Raw genomic sequence first — 24,919 nt, 5'->3', positions numbered from 1 at the left:
GGGAATTTCCAGCAGGCCCTGGCAGCAGAGGTGCACAGACACCAGATGGTGCTCTCAGTATTTGTATGGCACCCTAAACCCCAACAGAACCCTCCTGAGGGCAGAGAATAGAAATGGCTGAAGAGAAGAATGTCTGCCTCTGGACTTGAGTCAGAGGGAAAGGTTGTTGGAAGTGAAGAGCAGAAATTCTCTGCCTCACAGAATGGAGGGGCTTGGAAGGGTCCTCTGGAGAGCATCCAGCCCAACCCTCCTGCCAGAGCAGGGGCACCCAGGGTCACACAGGAACACATCCAGATGAGTTGTCAAAGTCTCCAGAGAAGGAGACTCCACAACCTCTCTAGGCAGCCTGTTCAGGCCTCTAGAACTCTCTACAACAGAGACAACATTTTCCCTTCTGTTGCCATGGAACCTCCTCTGCTCCAGCTTGCCCCCAGTGCCCCTTGTCAGCACCCTCAGCATACAGAAGTTTCTCCTCATGTTGAGGTGGAACCTCCTGTTTTAAGCTGTCTTCCAGCTTGTACCTGTTGCTTCTTGTCCTATCCCTGGGCACCACCAAACAGAGCCTGGCACCTTCATCCTGATCCTCACCCCTCAGGTATTGACAGACATTGATCAGATCCCTCTCAGCCTTCTCCTCTCCAGACTAAGCAGCCCCAGGGCTCTCAGTCTTTCTTCACAGCAGAGCTGTTCCAGGACCTTCAGCACCCTCAGAGCCTCCACAGGACTCTCTCCAGCAGGTCTCTGCCTCTCTTGATCTGGGGAGCCCAAAACTGAACACAGTATTACAGCTGTGGTCTCACCAGGCCAGTGTAGAGGTGGGAGGAGAACCTTGACCTGCTGGCCACACTTCTCTTCATGGTTAAATTAAGATCTAACCACCCACCAGAGAAGATCAACCACTCAGGCCAGTGTGCAGTCATGGGAAAGCACCTACCTTGGTGATGCCCAAGACACCAATGTTAGGGCTGGAAGAAGTGGATCCATTCCCTGTCCCAAACACTCCATCCAGAACACAGGAGAGACCCTCAATGAAAATCCCTCTGGAAATCATAAACAGAAAAAGAGTCAAGCTTGGCTGAGTGGACAACTCACTTCAGACCCTGCTTTAGAAGTTCTGTTTTCTGTGTCTTAGGTACCCAAGTGTTTAAGGTGAGGAAATCACAAAGTACTTCAAGTTAAACACAAAGCTACTTTGTAGTCCTAAGAACTGGACTGCAGGTGAGCTTGCCAAGGTATCATGGAATGGCTCAGGTTGGAAAGGACCTGAGAGATCATCTACTCCAACCTCCCTGCAGCAACACTACACTTGGTTACCCAAGGCCTCACCCAGCCTGGCCTTGAACACCCCCAGGGAGAAGTCATCCACAGCCTCCCTGGGCAGCCTGTGCCAGAGTCTCACCACCCTCACACTGAAACATCCCCTGAACATCCCCTGAACATCCCCAGCTGCCTCAGCCTGTCCTCATAGTAGAGCTGCTCCAGCCCTTGGATCATCTCTGTGGCCTTCTCTGGCCTCACTCCAGCAGCTCTGTGTCCTTCTCCTGCTGGGGACACCAGAGCTGGAGGTGAGGTCTGAGCAGAGCAGAGCCAAGGGGCAGAATCCTCTCTCTTGCCTTGCTGCCCACACTGCTCTGGCTGCAGCCCAGCACCCAGCTGCCTTTGGGCTGCAGGAGGGCACTGCTGGCTCCTGGGGAGCTGCTCAGCACCCAGCACCCCCAAGGCCCTTTCTTCAGGGCTGCTCTCAACCCACTCTGCACCCGGCCTGGAGTTGTGCCTGGGGTTAGCCTGAGCCAGCTGCAGGACCCTGCACTGTGACTTGTTGAACCTCATGCAAATTCTGACTCCAGAACTGCACCATGAACTTCCATGAAACAGGACTGAGCCTCCAATGGTCCATTTGCAAGAAAGTGACTCCCCATGACAACTGCAGCTTTCATTTCTGACTCTTGGCCTCACTAACCTGGACCGTTTCAGCTCCCAGCACTTTCCTGCCCTACCCCAAGGCAAAGTCAAAAACAAACAAAAGAGAGAAAAAGAAAAAACTTGGGTTTTTTTCCCCCCTCACATACCTGTTTATTGCATGGATGGGTGGAGGAGGAGCACAGGACAGCCTGGCACAGGCATAGTAATCTCCTATGGACTCGATGATGCTGGCGACGACGGCGCTGAGCATTCCGATCACCCCTGCAGCTGAAATGGTTGGCAGTCCCCACTGAACTGTGAAGAACAGAGAACTGAAACCTTCTGTGCCACAGCAAACCACTCAGCTAGCAAAACACACAGCAGCTGCATGGAATCACAGGGTGGGTGAGGCTGGAGCAGGCCTCCAGGAGCATCGAGCCCAAGTGCTAACCCAGCGCTGCCAGGGCACCACCAACTCTTGGCCCTCAGCACCACATCTCCAGGGCTTTGAAAGCCTTCCAGGGATGGGGACTCCATCACTGCCCTGGGCAGCCTGGGCCAGGCCTTGACAACCTTCAAGGGGAGGAAATTGTTCCTTATGGCCAACCTCAACCTGCCCTGGCACAATTTCAGACCATTTCCTCTTGTTCTATCACCAGAGACTAGGGAGAAGAGACCAACCCCCAGCTGGCTCCAGCCTCCCGTCAGGGAGTTGTAGGGAGCAATGAGGTCTCCCTCAGCCTCCTTTTCTCCAGACTGAACAATCTTACCTCCCTCAGCTGCTACTCCCCAGCCCTGTTTTCCAGACCCTTCCCCAGCTTTGTTGCCTCTCTCTGGTGCTGCTCCAGCCCTCAATGTCCTTCTTGGAGTGAGGGCCCCAAAACTGAACCCAGGACTCAAAGTGTGTCCACAGCAGCGCCCTATCCAGGGAGACAATCCCTGCCCTGCTGCTGCTGGCCATGCTATTTATTCAGACTTGCTGTGGCCCTGGGCAGCCTGCTCTGGTTGGAGGTGTCCCTGCTGGCTGCAGGGGGGTTGGCCAAGATGCCCTTGGAGGGTCCCTTCCAAGCTGATGCAATCTGTGAGTGTTTAATGGGCTCAGCAAACTCCCTTCACAGTAACAGAGTCTGGCAAGTTCAAGTAGATGAAAGGAGCAGAGGAAAAAAAATGCCCAACCAACTGCTTTGATCTTGCTTGGAAAAAACCCAAAAAACCCTCTAAACTTCACCAAAAGGAAAAAAGAAACAAATAAGAGAAGGAAGGAATCTGAAAGAAACCAACTCTGCCCAGGGAGGTGAATGCCACTTCATTAGCACTGCTCTGAAAAACCCTCAGCCTTTGGTGACAAGTGGAGTCCACCAAAGGGAAGGGCCCAAACACCCTGCACAAAACACCTTCCAAACTTCTGCAGAAGAGGGAAATCAGATTAATTTAAGCCTCTAAAAAGAAACAACCACCCAAAAGCAAAACCTTGGCAGCTGCTGCCCAGTGATTGCCTGGCTGCTTTTATCTCTTTGGAGCAGATGAGCCTCTCCCAAACAAAAGCAACTTTGAAGTCCCACAAAGGTGAATGAACAAAGCTTGGGCACTGAGAAAGGTCTAAGCAGGGTGGGGAAGTTCTCCTCCTCTTCTTTCCCCAAAGCTTCTATTGTCCACCCTGCCAGAGCTGCTTCAGAAGTGGTTTCTATTAAGAGCTAATAAGAACTAAAGCGTAAGGGAAACCACAATGAGCTCTGCCTCAGGACAAGGCAGTGGGAGTGCCAGAACTGTCTGTGGGTCTACTCCAGTTGTTAATGCTAATCAGCATCATCACAATAATAATGCTACCAGCAACAATAACAATACCAATAATAGCAATAACCATATGGTTTAGTTAGTCATGAGGTGTTGGGTGCTAGGTTGGACTCGATGATCTCTGAGGTCCTTTCCAACCTTATTGATTAGAACAGAATTAACCAGGTTGGAAAAGACCTTCGAGATCATCGAGTCCAACCTAGCACCCAACACCATCTGATCAACACAACCATGGCACCCAGGGCCTCATCCAGTTTCTTCCTAAACACCTCCAGGGATGGTGACTCCACCACCTCCCAGTGGCCAATCTCTCTTGCTGGGAAGAACTTCCTCCTAATGAGGGACCTGGGGGTGCTGGTTGATGGTAGGCTGAACATGAGCCTGCAGTGTGCCCAGGCAGCCAGGAGGGCCAATGGCAGCCTGGCCTGCATCAGGCACAGTGTGGCCAGCAGGAGCAGGGAGGTCATTCTGCCCCTGTACACTGCACTGGTTAGGCCACACCTCGAGTCCTGTGTCCAGTTCTGGGCCCCTCAGTTTGGGAAGGAGGTTGACTTGCTGGAGCGTGTCCAGAGAAGGGCAACGAACTTGGTGAGGGGCTTGGAACACAGCCCTGTGAGGAGAGACTGAGGGAGCTGGGGTTGCTTAGCCTGGAGAGGAGGAGGCTCAGGGGAGACCTTCTTGCTCTCTGCAACTCCCTGAAGGGAGGTTGTAGCCAGGTGGGGGTTGGTGTCTTCTCCCAGGCAACCAGCACCAGAACAAGAGGACACAGTCTCAGGCTGCGACAGGGGAGGTTTAGGCTGGAGGTTAGGAGGAAGTTTTACACAGAGAGAGTGACTGCCCATTGGAATGGGATGCCCAGGGACGTGGTGGAGTCACCATCATTGGAGGTGTTCAGGAGGAGACTTGATGGGGTGCTTGGTTGCATGGTTTAGTTGTTTAGGTGGGTTGGATTGGTTGATAGGTTGGACATGATGATCTTGAAGGTCTCTTCCAACCTGGTTTATTCTATTCTATTCTATCCAGCCTGAACCTCCCCTGGCACAGATTTATTCTCCAGGCCCTTCACAGCTTCCTTGCCCTCCTCTGCCCTGGCTCCAGCACCTCCACATCTCTCTTGCACTGAGGTGCCCAAAATAGGACACAACACTCAAGGTGTAGCCTCACCAGGGCTGAGTACCAGGGGGCAATCCCCTCCCTGCTCCTGCTGGACACAGCATTGCTGATCCCAGCCAGGAGGCCTTTGGCTTTCTTGGCCACCTGGGCACTGCTGGCTCCTATTCAGCTGCTTGTCACCCCCAGGTCCCTTTCTGCCAGACAGCTTTCCAGCCATGCTACCCCAAGGAAGTCAGTGGCCAAGCAGGCTCTAGAGCCCTCCATACTTACAAGGATATGGAACCTTGAACCATGGAGCCACCAGCAGCACCCCTCGGCGCGCATCCGTGCGGGCGTAGAAGCCATACTTGGAGCTGTCAGGGGGAAAGACGTCTGTCACAGTGAAGATGAAGCAGAGCAACCAGGACACCAGGATAGCCAAAATGATCTGTGAAGGAGGAGAGAGCAAGCTGAATGAAATCAACTCCCCCCTAGCAATGCTCACCTGCAGCAACTAGGTCCTGCAGGGAGTGTCTGTTATGCGCAGAGCTGCATGGGAGCTCAAGGGCACTGTGAGGTCTGAGCAAGCAGAAAATCCTGGAGTAGGTCCCTTGGGATGCCTGCATCCAGGTCTGGAGCCCTCAACACAGGAAAGACATGGACCTGATGAAGCAAGTCCAGAGGAAGGCCATGAAGATGGTCAGAGAGCTAGAGCAGCTCTCCTGTGGGGACAGGCTGGGGGAGTTGGGGCTGTTCAGCCTGGAGAAGAGAAGGCTCCAGGGACACCTTAAGAATTGCATTTCAGTATCTGCAGGAGACCTGCAGGCAGGCTGGGGAGGGACTGTTCAGAAGGGCTTGTGGGGACAGGACTAGGGGCAACGGCTTGAAACTGGAGCAGAGTTAGGTTGCACATCAGGAGGAAGTTCTGCACAGGGAGGCTGGGGAGACACTGGGACAGGCTGCCCAGGGAGGTGGTGGAGGCTCCATCCCTGCAGACATTCAAGCTCAGACTTGATGTGCCCCTGGGCAGCTTGATCCAGTTGGAGATGTTCCTGCTGAGTGCAGGGTGAGGTGGGCAAGATGTCCTTTGATGACCCCTTCCAAGCCAATGCCAGGTGTGAATGAGCCTCCATCAGAGATGGAGAGCAGAATGGGAACTGGCAAGGCTACCATGAGACCACTTCCTGTGGCAAATGACCTGCCAAAAAAACTATTTAAGCTTATCCAGAGTCACAGATTGCATTGGGTCAGAAGGGATCCTCAAAGGCCATCTTGTCCAACCCCCCTGCAGTCAGCAGGGACACCACCAGCTGGATCAACTGTCCCACACCTTTGTCATTTGTTGAATTAAGAACAATCAAAACCAAGAGAAAAAACAACCCCCAAACCCACATATTCTGAGGGTTTTTTTGGCCAACTGAAGAATAAGTTCAAGTACTTACAGGGAACATCTTGAAGAGCTGCAGCCTGTATGCTGTCCATCCTTTCTTGGATTTGTAAATGGGTAAGGGAAATTTGACATTCCTGGCATACTGAGAGAACAGCAAGACCAGGAAAATAGTCCTGAGAAAATAGAAAGAGAGAGGTGGGACAAGAGAAGGAGGTCGTTAGCACCACTGTGTTAAACATCACTGCAGGGCAAGAGAGGAGATTCTGCCCCTTGGCTCTGCTCTGCTCAGACCTCACCTCCAATTCTACCTCCAGCTCTGGTGTCCCCAGCACAAGGACACAGAGCTGCTGGAGGGAGGCCAGAGGAGGCCACAAAGATGATCCAAGGGCTGGGGCAGCTCTGCTGGGAGCACAGGCTGAGGGAGCTGGGGGTGTTCAGGGGGACCTCAGAGCTGCCTGCCAGGAGCTGAAGGGATCCTGCAGGAAGGCTGCAGAGAAACTTTTGCTGAGGGGGTCTAGAGCCAGGCCAAGGGGGAATGGTTTGAAGGTGAGGCAGAGAAGGGTTAGAGTGGAGCTGAGGAAGAAGTTCTTCAGTGTGAGGGTGGTGAGAGTCTGGCACAGGCTGCCCAGGGAGGCTGTGGTTGCCTCCTGCCTGGGGGTGTTCAAGGCCAGGCTGGATGAGGCCTTGAGCAGTTGAGTCTAGTTAAGAACTGTCCCTGCTCATGGCAGGGGGGTTGGAGTAGATGATTTCTGAGGTCCCTTCCCACCTGAGCCATTCTGTGAAATCATTCTCAGCATAAACATGTTCAGGCTCTTCTCCCTGTACATTTTCCATGCAGCATGAGACAAGGCAGCAGCAGACAACTGTCTTGACATCATTATTCCACGAAAGCCAAAGCAGGGTAATTTGTATTCTGAAGTGCTGCAAAAGCAGCCCAGCAGCAAACAGGGAAATGAAAGCAGGAAAATGGATCAGACTCCAGAAAGCTCTTCAGAGCTCAGCAGCCATTAGCAAAGAGCTGCACTGCTCTGCCTGCTCCTTCTGGGCTCCTCAGTTTAGGAAGGAGGTTGACTTGCTGGAGCATGTGCAGAGAAGGGCAACAAAGTTGGTGAGGGGCTTGGAACACAGCCCTGTGAGGAGAGGCTGAGGGAGCTGGGGTTGCTTAGCCTGGAGGAGACTCAGGGGTGACCTTATTGCTCTCTACAACTACCTGAAGGGAGGTTGTAGATAGGCAGAGGTTGGTCTCTTCTCCCAGGCAGCCAGCACCAGAACAAGAGGACACAGTCTCAGGCTGCACCAGGGGAGGTTTAGGCTGGAGGTTAGGAGGGAGTTTTACACAAAGAGAGTGATTGCCCATTGGAATGTGCTGCCCAGGGACATGGTGAAGTCACCATCATTGGAGGTGTTCAGGAGGAGACTTGATGGGGTGCTTGGTGCCATGGGTTAGTTGATTAGGTTGGATGATAGGTTGGACACGATGATCTTGAAGGTCTCTTCCAACCTGGTTTGTTCTATTCTATTCTATTCCATTCTCTAGGAAGAAGTTGTTCCCTATGAGGGTGGTCAGACACTGCCACAGGTTGCCCAGGGAGGTGGTGGAAGCCTCATGCCTGGAGGTGTTTGCAGCCAGGCTGGATGTGGCTGTGAGCAACCTGCTGTAGTGTGAGGTGTCCCTGCCCATGGCAGGGGGTTGGAACTGGCTGAGCCTTGAGGTCCCTTCCAGCCCTGACAGTTCTGTGATTCTCCACTCTGGCTGCCCAGCTCTGCTCAGCACGAAGGTTGCTGCCAGCAAATGGGGAAGCTGGAGGGCAGCACAGAATCAATTTTGCATGTCCAGATTTGCATAAAACTGCAAAGCACTTGAAAAATGTCAGTCAAGGGAAATTCTTTCTTCTTAAGAAGGGCTGAGAGTCTTCTTAAGAATCTCAGTTATTTTTTGCCTGTCATTCTTGCACTAAACAGCTTTAAACTGAGCAAAATAAAGCTCCTCCCAGCCAGGGCTCTGTTCAAGTGCAGGTCACCAGGAACTTAGCTTATTCCACTTTTTAGATGCCTCAAGTATTATCTATTCCCTTCCCCAACCAATCAAAACTGCCCAGCTCCTCTCTACATTCAAAATGAATGCAACTCCCCAGCTAAAATAAGGAACCACAGCAGTGAAAACTAAGAAGCCAGGACAGGTTGCTCAGCTCTGAAATAGCCAAACCCAGCTCTGCTTGGAAAAGAGCTGCACAAAGAGTCGAGCTGGCTGCAACAGCAGAGCTCTGCTGCAATCTGAGATAATGTTTTTATCAGCTGACAGGATTTGAAGCTTCCCTCCCTCCCTCCCTTTCCCCTTCAAGATCAGTTTCAGGCTGTAAGAAACAAAACAGAGCTTTATTCTCCCCCGGGCTGTAGGAACAAAGAGCTCTGCACAAGGAGGGTGTCATTTAGAGCCTGTACCTCCCACCAGAGCAGCAGGATAAAAGGAACTTTGCCTTGCCTTCAGGGAGGGCTTTGGCATCTCTCACAAGGGCCATCATGGGAGGATGAGCTCTGCTCCCTCCCAGCAGCTACCCCACCAGGCCAGCCCTGAGGACAGGTGCTTTGGGATTTGAATTTTACTACAGAGTTCATAGATTCATGGAATGGTTTGGGTTGGACCTTAAAGCTCAGCCAGTTCCAACCCCCTGCCACAGGCAGGGACACCTCCCACCAGTCCAGGTTGCTCAGGGCCTCATCCAGCCTGGCCTCGAACACCTCCAGGGTGGGGACATCCACAGCCTCCCTGGGCAACCTGTGCCAGTGTCTCCCTACCCTCACTGGCAAGAATTTCTTCCTCATCTCCAGTCCCAATCTGACTTGCAAACAGCATCATAAAGTGATGTGACCATGTAAATAATGTCCACTTGGCTACAGGGCAAGGGGTTACTGCCTAAATGCCTCAAGAAACTGTTTTGTTCCACGGGAATACAGACAAAGACCAACTCAGGAATCATTTCCCCTTTTACAGATCACACTGTGACATGAAGGCCACTCCTGTCCTGGGCTGCATCCAAAGCAGGGAGAGCAGCAGCACAGGGAGGGGATTTGCCCCTCTGCTCTCCTCAGACCCTACCTGCAGCACTGCCTCTAGTTCTCGGGCCCCCAGCACTAGAAGGACCTGGAGCTGCTGGAAAGGGTCCAGAGACGACAGCAAGATGATCAGAGGTCTGCAGAACCTCCCCTGTGGGGACAGGCTGAGGAAGCTGGGGTTGTTCAGGCTGGAGAAGAGAAGGCTCCAAGGAGACCTCAGAGCAGCCTTCCAGTACCTGAAGGGGCTCCAGGAGAGTTGGGGAGGGACTTGTGACAAGGGCTGGGAGTGCCAGGATGAGGGACAATGGCTTTGAGCTGGGAGAGGGGAGACAGAGACTGGAGATGAGGAAGAAAGTCTTTGTAGTGAGGGTGGAGAGACACTGGCACAGGTTGCCCAGGAAGGCTGTGGCTGCCTCCTCCCTGGAGATGTTCAAGGCCAGGCTGGATGAGGCCTTGAACAACATGGGCTGGAGGGAGGTGTCCCTGCCCATGGCAGGGGGTTGGAGCTGGATGATCTTTAATGTCCAACCCAACCTATTCTGTGATCCTATGAATCTATCAGCCTGGCACCTGCAGAACAAGCAGGGTCAGGATATAATTGTTGGGCCAGCTGAGAATCCTGTCACAGAGCATCTGCAGCTCAGGCAGGAGAGCAGCTCTGGCACAGGGAGCATTCTGCTGTGCCAGACAGCAGTGCAGCAGTTCTGCCTCATCAGAGCAGCCCAGCCAATTTCAGGTGCCACATCAAGTTATTTTGGAGTGGCTCTGGATGGCTGTGGAGCTCTCTGCAACTCTCCAGGGCACATTTTTGCCTGGCAGAAGCCAGCAGTACTGACTGGGTCACATTTAAATCCTCATCCCAAATGGATTGATTTCCTTTATTTCTGCTTTTTCCATCTGCAAAATGTCAACTTTAATTGCAGGTTTCCACGTCCAACTCAACAAAGGTCTGCTGGATTGATTTAACATCAGTCCTAACTTGCAGAGAATTTGTTTAACAGGGAAAGAAAATCCTTGCTTTGGGTCAGCTGCTTGATGTAATGGAGTTACAAAAGTAGAACTGATGCTGACATCCAGAAGAAAAAAAAGACATGAAAGAGCCCTCTTCATCATAAGCTGCACTCACAGAATGCTTTGTGTGTTCAAAGTGCTGTGCAAACAGATTAGTCGGAGCAGAATCAAACCATTCAGAGAATCACTGAATAGTTTGGGTTGGAATGGACCTTAGAGATCATAGAATCATAGAACTGTCAGGGCTGGAAGGGACCTCAAGGCTCAGCCAGTTCCAACCCCCCTGCCATGGCCAGGGACACCTCACACCACAGCAGGTTGCTCACAGCCATCTCCAGCCTGGCTGCAAACACCTCCAGGGCTGAGGAGGAGGCTTCCACCAACTCCCTGGGCAACCTGTCCCAGGCTCTCACCACCCTCATGGGGAAGAACTTCTTCCTCACAGCCAGTCTGAATCTCCCCACTTCTAGTTTTGCTCCACCCCCCCAGTCCTATCCCTCCCTGACACCCTCAAAAGTCCTTCCCCAGCTTTCTTGGAGCCCCCTGCAGATACTGGAAGGCCACAATTGTGTCTCCTCAGAGCCTTCTCCTCTCCAGCCTGCACAACCCCAGCTCCCTCAGTCTGTCCTCACAGCAGAGCAGCTCCAGCCCTCTGCTCCTCCTCCTGGCCCTTCTCTGGACACCTACCAGCACCTCCAGATCCTTCCTGGCACAGAGGCTCCAGAACTGGCCCCAGAGCTCCAGCTGTGGTCTCAGCAGGGTGGAGCAGAGGGGCAGAATCCCCTCCCTGGCCCTGCTGGCCACACTTCTCTTGCTGCAGCCCAGGCTCTGCTTGGCTCTCTGGGCTGCAAGTGCTGACTGCTGGCTCCTGTTGAGCTTCTCATCCACCAGCACCCCCAGGTCCTTTTCTTCAGGGCTGCTTTCATCATCCAGCTTCACTCCCCTGCCATGGGCAGGGTCACCTCTCACCAGCCCAGGTTGCTCAAAGTCTCATCCAAGCTGGCTGTGCACCAGCTGCATGAATAGTGGAATTCAGGTGAACTGAGAATTGGCTGCAACCCTGAACTACTCTCCCAATCCATCCTTGTTGGCTTTGGTTGAAGTTTTACCTTTGTGCAGGCCTGCAGAAGCCCTGACATGTAGGGCAGATGATGTTAAATCCACTCTTACTGCTTCCAGAGCCAGCAGAGAGTTGGTTCCCATACACTGAATAGAGCAATTCTCTGCAGTTCCCTTCAGCCAACTCCCTGCTCTCTACACTCTGCTTTCTATCCCTCTCTGGCTGCTGAGACACAGCACCTCCCAGGAAGCTTTTGTCTCCTCTTCATCTCATTCTTCCCCTTCACACCCCTAAAGGCAGTTCTTTGTTTTGCCTGGCACCTACAGCAGCACAGGTATGATCTGAGGAGGTCCCCTCCAACCCCTAACATCCTCTGATCCTGGGAAATTCACTCTCAAAGACTTTTTGTCTCCTAAACAGGAATCCATCTGCTTCTGCCTCATGACTGATGCCACTCATGGACTTTTCCATGCTCTCTTGCTTGCTGGTAAGCAAAGCAGTAACAATGACAAATGGGCCACTGCCACCAGTGGTATTTACTGGTGCAGAGTAAGCAGCACAGACAGCAGCATCATAAAAGCAGAACTAAAGTGTTCACTGTTCTCTCTTTCCTACAGTACTGAGCTAGCCCCAGCCAATGACTTTGCCCCAGTGAGGCCTCAGCTGGAGCACTGTGTCCAGTGTGGGCTCCCCAGTTAGAGAAGGGCAGGGACGTGCTGGAGAGGGGACAGCAAAGGGCTGTGGAGATGCTGAGGGGCCTGGAACCTCTCTGTGATGGGGAAAGGCTGAAAGGATTGGGGCTGTTTAGTCTGGAAAAGAGCAGCCTGAGGAGGGATCTTTTCAATGCTGATCAATACTTCAAGAGTGGGTGTCAGGATGGCTCCAGGCTTTGTTCAGTGGTGCCCAGGGACAGCACAAGGGGGAACTGGCACAAACTGGAACATAGTAAGTTCCATCTGAACATGAGGAGGAACTTCACTAATTGAAGAGTGCCAGAGCAGGCTGCCCAGGAAGGTGGTGGAGTCTCCACCTCTGGAGACATTCCAAACCCACCTGGATGTGTTCCTGTGTGGCCTTCTTTAGGTGAGCCTGTGGGTTTGGACTGGATGATCTCCAGAGGTCCCTCCCAACTCCCAACCATTCTGATTCTATGACTCCCTGGCAATGACTTTTTAGTACAAGCCTCTGCTCTCTAAACCTGACTTCCAGCTGAGTCCCTTCCTGCCTCCTTGAAATCATAGATTCATGGAATGGTTTAGGTTGGAAGGGATCTTGAAGATCATCCAGTTCCAAACCCCCTGCCATGGGCAGGGACACCTCCCACCAGCCCAGGCTGCTCATCCAACCTAGCTTTGAACAGCTCCAGGGAGAGGACACATCCACAGCCTCCCTGGGCAACCTGTTCCAGTGTCTTCCCACCCTCACTCCTGAGAATTTCTTCCTCTTCTCCAGCCTCAGTCTCCCCTACTCTAGTTTCAAGCCATTGCCTCTCATCCTATCACCACAGGCCCTTATAAAAAGTCCCTCTCCAGCTCTCCTGTAGCCCCCTTCAGGTACTGGAGACCCTCCAGAAACTGAGACCCTTCCCTGCATCCACTCGGCCCTACAGTGCAGAGGGAGCCTGGCCCCGCTCGCATCCACAGCCTCCCTGGGCAACCTGTCCTGGTCTCTCCCCTACCCTCTCAAGAATCTCTTCCTGATCTCCACTCTGAACCTCCTCTCCTCAAGCATAAAGCTGCTCTCCCTACTCCCTCTCAGCCCCCTGACCCCAGCCACCCCCACTCCCCGCCCTGCAGGTGGCTGCACTGCAAGGCTGAGCAGCCTCCACCTTTTCCCCGGCGCTCCAAGCTCCCTAGCTGCCCGCCGACCTACAGCGCCAGGAGTTCCCCCCCCTCAGCAGTACTTACAACATGGCAATCCCCCAGTGTTTGCCTGCTCTCTCCCCAGCAGCCTGGAAGCCCGAGAGGCCGATGAGGGCGACGGTGGGGGTGATGGTCAGGGGTCCGATGTAGCGCAGCAGGGCCCCGGGCAGGCCGAGCAGGCCGATCACCACCTCGATCAAGGAGGACATGATAATAGCACCTTGGATCTGAACACACAAGAAAGGGGAGGGGAGGGAGGAAAAGAGACAGCTCAGTCAAACCCATTTCCAAGCAAACCTCAAAACCATTTCTTTTCTATTTATTTTTTTTTCTCCCTCTTTTTCTCTCTCTCTCTCTCTCTCTCTCTTTTTTGTTCTCTGTTTGAATTTTTTTTTTGCTTTGATTTCTTTTTTTTTTTTGCTTTGATTTCTTTTTTTTGCTTTGATTTCTTTTTTTTGCTTTGATTTCTTTTTTTTGCTTTGATTTCTTTTTTTGCTTTGATTTCTTTTTTTGCTTTGATTTCTTTTTTTTGCTTTGATTTCTTTTTTTTGCTTTGATTTCTTTTTTTTGCTTTGATTTCTTTTTTTTGCTTTGATTTCTTTTTTTTGCTTCCATTTGATTTTTTTGCTTCCATTTGATTTTTTTGCTTCCATTTGATTTTTTTGCTTCCATTTGATTTTTGTTCTGATTGTTTTATTTTAATTTTTTTTTATTTATTTTTTTTTTCTGCTCTGGATTAAACAAACTGCAGTCAAAAGAATTCAGTGAGACAGAAGAACTCAGCCAATTGGTTTTGGTTTAGCTTTCTGCTCGTCGTCACACACACAAAAAAAAAAACCCAGCTCAGCAGTTAAGTGACTCCATTGCTGTAAGCATAACGCTCATGGTTTGGTTTAGTTATTGGTTTCTTTCTTTCTCTTTGGTTTTATGCCTTTTTTTTTTTTTTCTTTTTTTAAATTTTTAATTCTCCACAAAACTATTCCCACAACAGACCAGTGGGCCAGTCTGGTAGTTGTGTGGAAAGCACATCACACTGTCAGACAGGAGACCTGGGTTCCAGGCTAACCTTTAAGCTCTCAGATCGAACCGGCAAGGGTTGCTGGCGCCACGGAGGTGATGCTCCTAGCTCCTAGGGGCAGAGTGTGTGCTGCATTGTTCACAAGTGCTCCTTAGAAGCTGGTATAGAGCAGCGTTGTGGTCTCAGGAGACTGTCAGCCCTCTTGGCTGCAGGGCTCTTGGCAGGATGTAGCTATGGTTTGAACATGGGGAAGAGAGAGGGGTTTGTTTTTAATTAAGAAAAAGCTTGCAGCCCAAAGCAACGGGATGGGAGATAAATTCCATGACACACGCCCTGAGGTGGACTCCTCTATCTACCACTCTTGGTGTGATGCCTGGGCACAACCCTCAGCCTGGGCTCTGCAGAGCATGAAGGAGTTCAGAACCGCAGCGCTGCGAGTGGAGAAGGAGTTGGATCTACTCCAGCAAAGCCTCTCGGGAGGGTCAACGTCTTAGCAGAATAGGCTCCAACTTCAAGGCGCCTGGGGACGCTCCCCCAGCTGGGCTAAGCGCACATTCACCTTCCACAGGGCAGCCTGCTGAAGAGTGACAGCAGGCAGGGGGCTGGGGGCAGCTGAAGTGCTGCCAGCCAGCACAAATCACCAAGCGTTCATCTCGGCTCCGTGCATCGCACTGCACAGCGCTCGCAACGCGGTCACTAACTCCTGGAATTTCCTGTCCGGCCACGAGCAGGTGGAGAAGGTGAAGGCTTCCATGAAATGAGCACAGGTGTAATAGTCACATGGAAATTGCAGTGGAAAGGGAGGAATTACCAACTCAAAAGACGAGAGAACACACGGATGGGGAGGTGAGAAACTCAACTGGAATGGGACAGAGCAAGAGCTAAAGGCTGCTCCCACATTACCTCTCGGATTCTGGGATACCAGATGTGCTCAGTGTGCAGCAGCTCTGCTGTTCCGTTTGTAACTGTTAGATCTTACAAAGAGCAGAGGAGAAGAAACAAAAAACAAAACACAGGCATTTACTGGTTGGTTGGGTGCTCAGCCACTCTGCCAGCACTTAACACTACAGCACAGCCTCAGAGAATCCTAGAATGGCTCAGGCGGGAAGGGACCTCAGAGGTCGTCTCCTCCAAGCTTCCCCCCATGGGCAGGGAACAGCTCTCAACCAGACTCGGCTGCCTCATCCAGCCTGGCCTTGAACATCCCCAGGCAGGAGGCAGCCACAGCCTCCCTGGGCAGCCTGGGCCAGACTCTCACCACCCTCACACTGAAGAGCTGCTTCCTCAGCTCCACTCTAACCCTGGTCTCCCTCACCTTCAAACAATTCCCCCTTGGCCTAGCTCTAGGCACCCTCAGCAAAAGTCTCTCTGCAGCCTTTCTGCAGGATCCCTTCAGCTCCTGGCAGGCAGCTCTGAGGTCCCCCTGGAGCCTTCTCCTCTGCAGGCTGCACAGCCCCAGCTCCCTCAGCCTGTGCTCCCAGCAGAGCTGCTCCAGCCCTTGGAGCATCTTTGTGGCCTCCTCTGGCCTCACTCAGCAGCTCTGTGTCGTCCTCCTGCTGGGAATACCAGAGCTGGAAGCAGGATTGGAGGTGAGGTCTGAGCAGAGCAGAGCCAAGAGGCAGAATGCCCTCTCCTGCCCTGCTGCCCACACTGCTCTGGCTGCAGCCCAGCACCCAGCACCCCCAAGGCTCTTTCTTCAGGACTGCTTTCAACCCATTCTGCACCTGGCCTGGAGTTGTGCCCGGGGCTGGCCCAACCCAGCTGCAATAAAATCTCTCCTTAAGCTGCTTCTGACAGATGAGCCTTGATTTACACAGAATGGAAGTTCTGCAGGGCTGCAAATCAAGAACTTGCTGAGGTCCCCTGGGAGCTATCCACTAATTTAGCCACTGTAGCAAAGGGAGAAAACAATCTTCCCTTTTGGAAAGGTTGGTCAGTGAGGAGGAGGAGGAAGGTGGAGCAGATGATCTCTAAGGTCCCTTCCAACCTAAGCCATTCTGTGATTCCATGAACCCCAATTCTCTTCCCACTCCAGTAAATGGATGAATAGGGAATTGCTCAGCTGCACCCCAGGAATGGAGTGCTCCAGCATTTGGTGGCCAGCAGTTTAGGTTACCTGCTGAATGATGAAGTGACCTATGGTGACAGCCTCATCTGACACCTTCTGAGGGTTAAAAGGGTCAAGAGCAAGATGCAGCAAAGGCTCTTTCTGAAAAGCTGAAGTAGTGGGAAGGAATTGCTGTGCCATCAGAGGGTACCAGACAGCAAGGGGTGGATGAGGATTCATAGAACCACAGAATGGTTTGGGACGGAAGAGACCTTAAAGATCATCCAGTTCCAAGCCCCTGCCATCACCAAGGACACCTTCTATTAGACCTGGCTGCTGAGGGCCTCATCCAATGAGGCCTTGGACACCTTGTCCACGTTTCCTTGCTCAGTCCTTCCAGTTTCTATCCCCAGAGGTTTGGCAGTTGCACTATAGGTGATCTCACAGCTGAACAAACACAGGTGACACTTACCTGTACTGTTACATTTCCATTTCTCCAGGGAGAGGATTGCTCTAGCAGGTGCCAAGAAGGCAAAAGCACTTGCTTGGAACAAGGGTAACCTGGTGGGAAGGCAAAGAAGAGATGTTGATGTTTCTCCATGTGCAGTGTCAGGCTGTCAACTGCAGCTTGGTGATTAATCATCCTCCAAACTACCCTTGACTGGGGGGTATGAACAATGGGAAAGAGGGAGAATTGCTGATTGAAAAGAACAGGCACAGAAATACTGAGCTTGGACAAACCAGAGGCCTAACAGAAGAATCACAGAATGGTAGGAGTTGGGAGGGACCTCTGGAGATTGACCATTCCAATCCCACTGCCAGAGCAGGGGTACCTAGGGCAGGCCACACAGGAACACATCCAGATGGGGCTTGAAAGTCATCTTAATTGATGATCTGGATGAGGGCATTGAGTCCATCAGCAGTAAATTTGCTGACGACACCAAGCTGGGGGCAGGAGTTGATCTGCTGGAGGGTAGAGAGGCTTTGCAGAGGGACCTTGACAGGCTGGGCAGATGGGCAGAGTCCAAGGGCATGAGACTGAACACATCCAAGTGCCAGGTGCTGCACTTTGGCCACAGCAACCCCAGGCAGTGCTACAGGCTGGGGTCAGAGTGGCTGAGAGCAGCCAGGTAGAGAGGGACCTGGAGGTGCTGGTTGATGGTAGGCTGAACATGAGCCTGCAGTGTGCCCAGGCAGCCAGGAGGGCCAGTGGCAGCCTGGCCTGCATCAGGAACAGTATGGTCAGCAGGAGCAGGGAGGTCATTCTGCCCCTGGACACTGCACTGGTTAGGCCACACCTTGAGTCCTGTGTCCAGTTCTGGGCCCCTCAGTTTAGGAAGGAGGTTGACTTGCTGGAACAAGTCCAGAGAAGAGCAACAAGGTTGGTGAGGGGCTTAGAACACAGCCCTGTGAGGAGAGGCTGAGGGAGCTGGGGTTGCTTAGCCTGGAGAAGAGGAGACTCAGGGGTGACCTTATTGCTCTCTGCAACTACCTGAAGGGAGGTTGTAGACAGGCAGAGGTTGGTCTCTTCTCCCAGGCAGCCAGCACCAGAACAAGAGGGGACAGTCTCAGGCTGCACCAGGGGAGGTTTAGGCTGGAGGTTAGGAGGGAGTTTTACACAGAGAGAGTGATTGCCCATTGGAATGTGCTGCCCAGGGACGTGGTGAAGTCACCATCATTGGAGGTGTTCAGGAGGAGACTTGATGGGGTGCTTGGTGCCATGGGTTAGTTGATTAGGTTGGATGATAGGTTGGACACGATGATCTTGAAGGCCTCTTCCAACCTGGTCTGGTCTATTCTATTCTGTTCACTCCCTTCAGCATCCTCCTAGCCTCCGTTGGACTCTCTCCACCAGCTCTCTGTCTCTCTTGAGCCGGGCAGCCCAAAGTTATTACCACAACAGCTAGAACAGACAACCCAGACACTGATGTAGGGCTTTGACTCAGCAGCACAAGGACACAGATGTCCCTTCTGATGTAAGCAGCAGGCAGACTGCTGAAGGTGCAGCTTTTACCACTCCAGCAGATGTAAGCAGCTCTTTGGGAGCGCAGTGTGCGGTCTGCAGGCTCTGTAGCTCTGCATGACTCCAGCTGCAGTCATCCACACCTTCAGCCTGGAGTGTAGGTGTAAAGAACCAGGAGGCTGAAGGCAGCAGATTAGATGTTCCAGCTGCCTCCCAACAACCACAAAGGCTGCAAGAATCTCAAGAGGACATTCTTAGCATTGGTGGTTACACTTCCCAACAGCTTTAAGATCTGCAGAGCACCCAGCAGGGATTTCTTGCACCACCCCTGGCTGGCACAAAACATCACAAACCTCCAGGTCAGCCAGCTGCAGGGGTGGTGCACCTTGAACCCTTCTATAAATACCAGACTGAAATCAGATTCTCTTCCACAGCAGCTCCCAAACTGCAACCCAGGGAACAATTGCTCCTGCAGCTCTTAGCTACTGCCCTGTGGTCAGGGCTGGGTTCCAGCTGTGGTGCAGGGGCTCCATGCCAGGCAAGCACCACGCAAGGAGAAAGAACTGCAGCAGGTTCAGGTAAAGATCAGGAAAGGAACAAAGGAGAGGGGGGGAAAAAAAACCTGAAACTGTGGAGAAAAGTCCTGCACACACTGGGCAACCTGGGGGAAAAGGATAGAAGAGATCAAACTAGAAGCATGTTACTAACAGTAGTAAAGTTTACCAGCATGGAGATAGAAGAGTTGAGCTCCCACAGAATCACACAGGCCCAGCGTGGCAGGGTGAGAACTCTGGGGATCACCCAGTCCAAGCCCCCTGCTCCAGCAGGGCTCCCACAGCAGCTTGCCCAGCAGCACAATGCCCAGGGGGGGTTGGAAGCTCTCCACACAAGGAGACTCCACAGTCTCTCTGGGCAGCCTGCTCCAGGCCTCCAGCACCCTCACAACAAACAACTTTCTCCTCAGGGGCAAACAGAACCTCCTGGCTGCCACTTTGTGCCCCCTGCCCCTTGGCACCACTCAGCAGAGTCTGGCCCCATCCTCTTGCTCCCCTCTGAGCATTGCTCAGCTCCCCTCTGGGGCTGCTACTCTCCAGGCTCTCAGCCTTTGCTCCTGCCAGAGCTGCTCCAGGCCCCTCAGCATCCTCGTGGCCTTTGGCTGGGCTCTCTCCAGCAGTTCCCTTTCTTGAACTGGGGAGCCCTGAACTGGACCCAGGATTGCAGATGTGCTGGGAGTAGGGCAGAGTAGAGGAGGATGAGAACTTCCCTCACCCTGCTAGCCACACTCTTCTCTCCATGCCCCCCAGCAGACCACTGACCTCCTTGGCCATGAGGGCACACTGCTGGCTCCTGGGCAGCTTAACTCCTAACCTGTACTGCTGCTGCATGAGGTTACCCCACTGGAGAAGGCTTTGGGGTCCTGAGCAATGCAGGATTGTGACACACCTTCTGCAGGCTTCACACAAGACAGGAGCCTGCTGAGCACACCTGACTGGCATGCAAGTCCCTGCCAAGCTTCTTCAAGCTCAGCTCAAAGCTTTATCTCTGCTAAGAAAGGGTTGGTAGCAACCAGGGCATGATTCACCTTATTTTTCAAGGTGCATTAAGCAAACTGGGCAAGGTGGTGCCCAAGGCAGAATGTGTAAAACCTCCAACAAGCTGTTACTCCTCTGTACCACCCACACAAGACTGTGTCCCCCCCCCAGAGGTGTTGTAAATACACCCTGCAAACACATTCTCCAGTGATGAAATCAGTCAGAGCCAGACCTGGATGCAGACTGGGAGCAGTGTACCACCTAAAATCCCCTGCACACAGCTTGCAACAGAAGGTCTCAGAAGGTCTGGCTCAGCTGCCTGCTCAATCTTACTGAGGAAGCAAAGGGATGGGGAGCAAAAGGGGCAGGAGGGTCAGAATTGTGCCTCTGTTCTGCCTAAGCAGGAAGAAAAAAGCCTTTTTTTGGTTTGGTTTTCAAAAACTCAGAACCAGGCCAAGGCAAATGGATGAGGTTCAGCAGGGCCAAGGGCTGGGTCCTGCCCTTGGGCCACAACCACCCCAGGAAGGCTCCAGGCTGGAAAGTGCCCAAAGGAAAAGGCCTTGGGGCTGCTGGGTGACAGCAGCTGGAGAGGAGCCAGGGGGTGCCCAGGTGGCCAAGGAGGTCACCAGCAGCCTGGCCTGGAGCAGCAATGGTGTGGGCAGCAGGAGCAGGGCAGGGATGGTGCCCCTGGGCTGGGCACTGAGGAGGCCACAGCTTGAGGGCTGGGCTCAGGGTTGGGCTCCTGACTGCCAGGAGGACTTTGAGGGCTGGAGCAGGGCCAGAGAAGGGCAAAGCAGCTGGTGAGGCTCTGGAGAAGAGGGCTGGGGAGGAGCAGCTGAGGGCCCTGGAGGTGTTGACCCTGGAGAAAAGGAGGCTGAGGGGAGACATCCTGGCTCTCTACAGCTCCCTGAGAGGAGGCTGGAGCCAGGTGGGGGTTGGGCTCTTCTCCCTAGTAACCATTAAAAGGCTGAGAATAAACAGCCTCAAGTTGTGCCAGGGAAGGTTTAGGTTTGGCACAAGGAACAATTTCTTCACTGAAGGAGTGGTTAAAGCCTGGAATAGGCTGCCCAAGGAAGTGGTGGAATCTCCATCCACACCATGGAGTTGTGCTGAGGGCCACAGTTCAGTGGTGGTCTGGCAGTGCTGGTTAGGACTCAAGGATCTTGGATGTCCTCTTCAGCCTCCATGATTGCATTATTCTGTGAATCAGCCATCCAAGCTCAGTCCCTTCCTGCAGTTTGGAGCACAACTTACAAAGCACTCTGCCCACTGCTGTGCCAGGCACTGGTTTCTAGCTGGGTACCACCAGCCTACCACTGGGCATCATTACAATCTCCTGTATAAAAGGTGACACTGCTCAACTTTGGCACCAGCCCTGCTGAGCTCTCCCCTTCTCCTCTGCCCTGGTGACACCACACCAGGAACACTGGGGCCAGTTCCGGGCTCCCCAGTTCAAGAGAGACAGGGACCTGCTGGAGAGAGTCCAGGGCAAGCTGGGAAGATGATGATGGCCCTGGAGGATCTCTGTGAGGAGCAAAGGCTGAGAGCCCTGGAGAAGAGTAGCACCAGAGGGAACCTGAGCAATGCTCAGCAAGAGCTGTGGGGGGCAAGAGGCTGGGGCCAGACTCTGCTCAGTGGTGCCCAGGGACAGGCCAAGGGACAATGAGCACAAACTGGAATCTAGGAGGTTCCATCTGGAGAGGAGGAGAAAGTTGCTTGGTGTGAGGGTGCTGGAGCCTGGAGCAGGCTGCCCAGAGAGGTTGTGGAGTCTCCTAGTGTGGAGAGCTTCCAACCCCCCCTGGGCATTGTGCTGCTGGGCAAGCTGCTGGGGGTGCCCCTGGTGGGGCAGGGGGTTTGGACTGGGTGAGCTCCAGAGGTCCATTCTCAACCCAACCATGCTGGGATTCTGTGAAACTTTTGATGCAGTGCAAACTCCTCAGGAAATGTCTTCATTACCTTCCCATCCCACACAGATGTCAGAATGCTCAGCACAGATGGGCACAGTAACACAGCTGAGCTGTGGAGGTGTGAAAGCTGTGGGTGATTGTCTCAGTCACTAATTACCCTGAAGCCTGGCCAAAGCTTTTGGCTTATTACATAAGCTGATAAATAGCTTGAATTCCTCAAATGAGTATGGGGACCAAACTGACCACAACTCCATCTCATAACTGAGCTAAATCCATCCTTAAGGACCTTGAAACCCTGGAATTTGACCTTTGGGAACCACAGAGGATTTCTTTGCTCAAATGCTTTGCCCTGGACAGACTTGCCAATAAGCACTTGAAAATCTTGTTTCCAAGCCATGGCTGCTCCAGCCCCTTCCCAACCTTGCCCAAAGCCAGAACCCCAAGCTCTAAATGTTCAGCCATGGACATATTCTCCTTAATTACAGAATCACAGAATTGTTTGGCTTGGAAAAGACCTCTTAAGATGGAGCCCAGCCAGCAACCCAACACCACCATGGCCACAAGTGCCATGGCCACAGGTTTCTGGAACAGCTCCAGGGATGAGGACTCCACCACCTCCCTGGGCAGCCTGGGACAATCCCTGACCACTCTTGCAGCAAAGACATTTTTCCTCCTCTCTAACTTAACCCTCCCCTGGCACAATTTCAGGCCATTTCCTCTCCTCCCATCACTTGATACTAGAGAGAAGAGACCAACCCCCACCTGGCTCCAACCTCCTCTCAGGGAGCTGCAGAGAGCCAGGAGGTCTCCTCTCAGCCTCCTCTTCTCCAGACTAGTCAATCTCATGTCCCTCAGCTGCTCCTCCCCAGCCCTGTTCTCCAGACCTTTCCCCAGCTTTGTTGCTCTTCTCTGGCCCTGCTCCAGCCCTCAATGTCCTTCTTGGAGTGAGGAGCCCAAAACTGATCCCAGCACTCAAGGTGTGGCCTCCCCAGTGTCCAGTCCAGGGGGACAATCCCTGCCCTGTTCCTGCTGACCACACCACTGCTGATCCAAGCCCTTTATTCCCAGATCCAAACTTCCACACTTCTTTTCAGACCCCAGCACAGCTGACTCTCCAGTCTATCAACAATCCACTTCCCACTGCAAGTGGGATTTTCCCTTTTCAGTGGCTGCCAAAGCAGCAGGGAGGGCAGAGGTGGCATTATACAGCAGGAAAAGAGCATTTCAGGCTGGTGGGGACCACGTCAGCTTCTGAAAGAGTCCCAGGTGACTCTGCAGTCAAAGGGAAAGGGCCCAAGGGAAAGAGTCCCCAAATCTGACAAACTTTAGGTCTCAGGATCTCACCCCACAAAGGACATTGAAGTGCTGGAGAGGGTACAGAGAAAGGCAACAAAGCTGGGGAAGGGTCTGGAGAACAGGGCTGGGGAGGAGCAGCTGAGGGTGTTGAGCCTGGAGCAGAGGAGGCTGAGGGGAGACCTTCTGGTACTCTGAACTTCCTGACAGGAGGCTGGACCCAGGTGGGGGTTGGGCACTTCTCCCACTGAACAGGTGATAGGATGACAGGAAGTGGCCTCAAGCTGCCCCAGGGAAGGCTTAGGTTCAACATGAGAAGCAACTTCTTCACTGAAAGGATTCTCAGAGCCTGGCCCAGGCTGCCCAGGGAGGTGGCTGAATCCCCATCCCTGGAGGAGTTTCAAAGCTGCAGAGGTGTGGTGCTGAGGGCCACAGTTTGGCCCCAGCCTTGGCAGAGACAGAGGATGGTTGGGCTGGATGAGCTTAAAGGGCTGTTCCAACCCAAACCATTCTGTGATTCTATGACATCCAAGTCTCAGGAAGCATAACAAAAACACTTTCTCTGATAAATGTGAGGCAGAAGAAAGCTGGCAGGAGCACAGGACAACCCAGCTCCCCTTTCAGCTCATCTCCACCCACAGCTCTGCACTGCTATAGAATGGGAAGATGCTCACTGTGGTGACCCCAGGGAGGACACACTCCATGCCAAGCAGTAAAGTGCTTCATCTCCCAGGCCCTGCCTAGGCCAACAATCCTTCAGCTCCCTACAGAAAGCACAAATGCAGAGGAGTGGAGGGAGGAAAGGCATCACTCTTACAGCAGCCTTCCAGTACCTGAAGGGGCTCCAGGAGAGCTGGGGAGGGACTTTGGACAAGGGCTGGGAGTGCCAGGATGAGGGACAATGGCTTTGAGCTGGGAGAGGGGAGACTGAGACTGGAGATGAGGAACAAATTCTCTAGAGTGAGTGTGGGGAGACGCTGGCACAGGCTGCCCAGCGAGGCTGTGGATGTCCCCTCCCTGGAGGCATACAAGGCCAGGCTGGATGAGGCCCTGAGCACCCTGGGCTGGTGGGAGGTGTCCCTGTCCATGGCAGGGAGTTGGAACTGGATAATCTTCAGGGTCCCTACCATCCCAAACCATCCTGTGACAGAAAAGAGAGCTTCAAAACTCCAAAGGGCACAACTCTGCTCTGGGCTCCTTCAGCAGAGCTCCTTCTCAGGGCCTGAGCAGGGCTAGAGGCCAGCTGCTGGAGGAGCACAAAGAACTAGTCAGGCAGAAGAGATGATTGTGAACTGCAGGGAGGCTTGGCTGAAAGGAAATACCTTGGGGGAAAGAAAGTTTTCTCTTTCCACAGTTTTCCTTGTGCTGCTGAGTCAGCAGAACGAGCTCTTCCCACCCAGCAGCAGAGCCCTTCTGTAAGTTGAGCAAGACATCAAACAAAAATAAAGGGTTTCTTTCTCCTCCAAGGACAAAAGGTAAGACAGGTAACCAAGGCTAAGTCAAATTAAGATTACATTGGAAAGCAGATTGGTAGATGAGAAGCTGATCTACCAACAGACCTACTGTCAGCCTGCCTTTTGCTGCCTGCTGACAGAGCTCTTCCAGCCAGAGATTCTAGTCCTTAGACAAACCTTGAGCAGTGGAGAGGGGGTTGGGTCCATTTTCTGTTGAAAGCATAGAATGGTTTAGGTTGGAAGAGACCTCCAAAAGTCATCCGAGTCCAACCCCCCTACAGTCAAGAGGGACATCCTCCACTGGAGCAGGTTGCTCAGAGCCTTGCCTTGCACCAGTGGTGTCCCCCAGGGATCAGTGCTGGGCCTCATCCTCTTTAATATCTTCACTGATGATCTGGATGAGGGGAGTGAGTCAGTCATCAGCAAATTTGCAGATGACACCAAGTTGGGAGCAGATATTGGTCAGTTAGAGGGCAGAAGGGCTCTGCAGAGGGACCTCGACCGACTGGACAGATGGGCAGAGGCCAACAGGATGGCATT

General features: G+C 52.9%; 1 protein-coding gene across 2 annotated transcripts in view; it reads right to left on the bottom strand.

Moving 5' to 3' along the window:
- SLC23A2 (solute carrier family 23 member 2) overlaps positions 1–24,919 on the bottom strand; it is a 74,516-nt gene that overhangs the window by 5,784 nt on the left and 43,813 nt on the right. For both annotated transcript variants that reach the window (XM_054175162.1, XM_054175161.1), the window contains 7 exons: positions 16,703–16,791; positions 15,087–15,157; positions 13,211–13,392; positions 6,231–6,351; positions 5,080–5,236; positions 2,070–2,217; positions 935–1,040 (listed from right to left, as the gene is read on the bottom strand). In XM_054175162.1, the coding sequence (XP_054031137.1) occupies positions 935–1,040; positions 2,070–2,217; positions 5,080–5,236; positions 6,231–6,351; positions 13,211–13,392; positions 15,087–15,157; positions 16,703–16,791 (874 nt within the window). The remainder of the gene's footprint in view (positions 1–934; positions 1,041–2,069; positions 2,218–5,079; positions 5,237–6,230; positions 6,352–13,210; positions 13,393–15,086; positions 15,158–16,702; positions 16,792–24,919) is intronic.

Source organism: Dryobates pubescens, chromosome 31, assembly GCF_014839835.1.
Source record: "Dryobates pubescens isolate bDryPub1 chromosome 31, bDryPub1.pri, whole genome shotgun sequence".
In the NCBI taxonomy this organism is placed as follows: Eukaryota; Metazoa; Chordata; class Aves; order Piciformes; family Picidae; genus Dryobates; species Dryobates pubescens.
The sequence above is the reverse complement of the archived record's forward strand: the minus strand, read 5'-3'. Positions and strand labels throughout refer to the sequence as shown.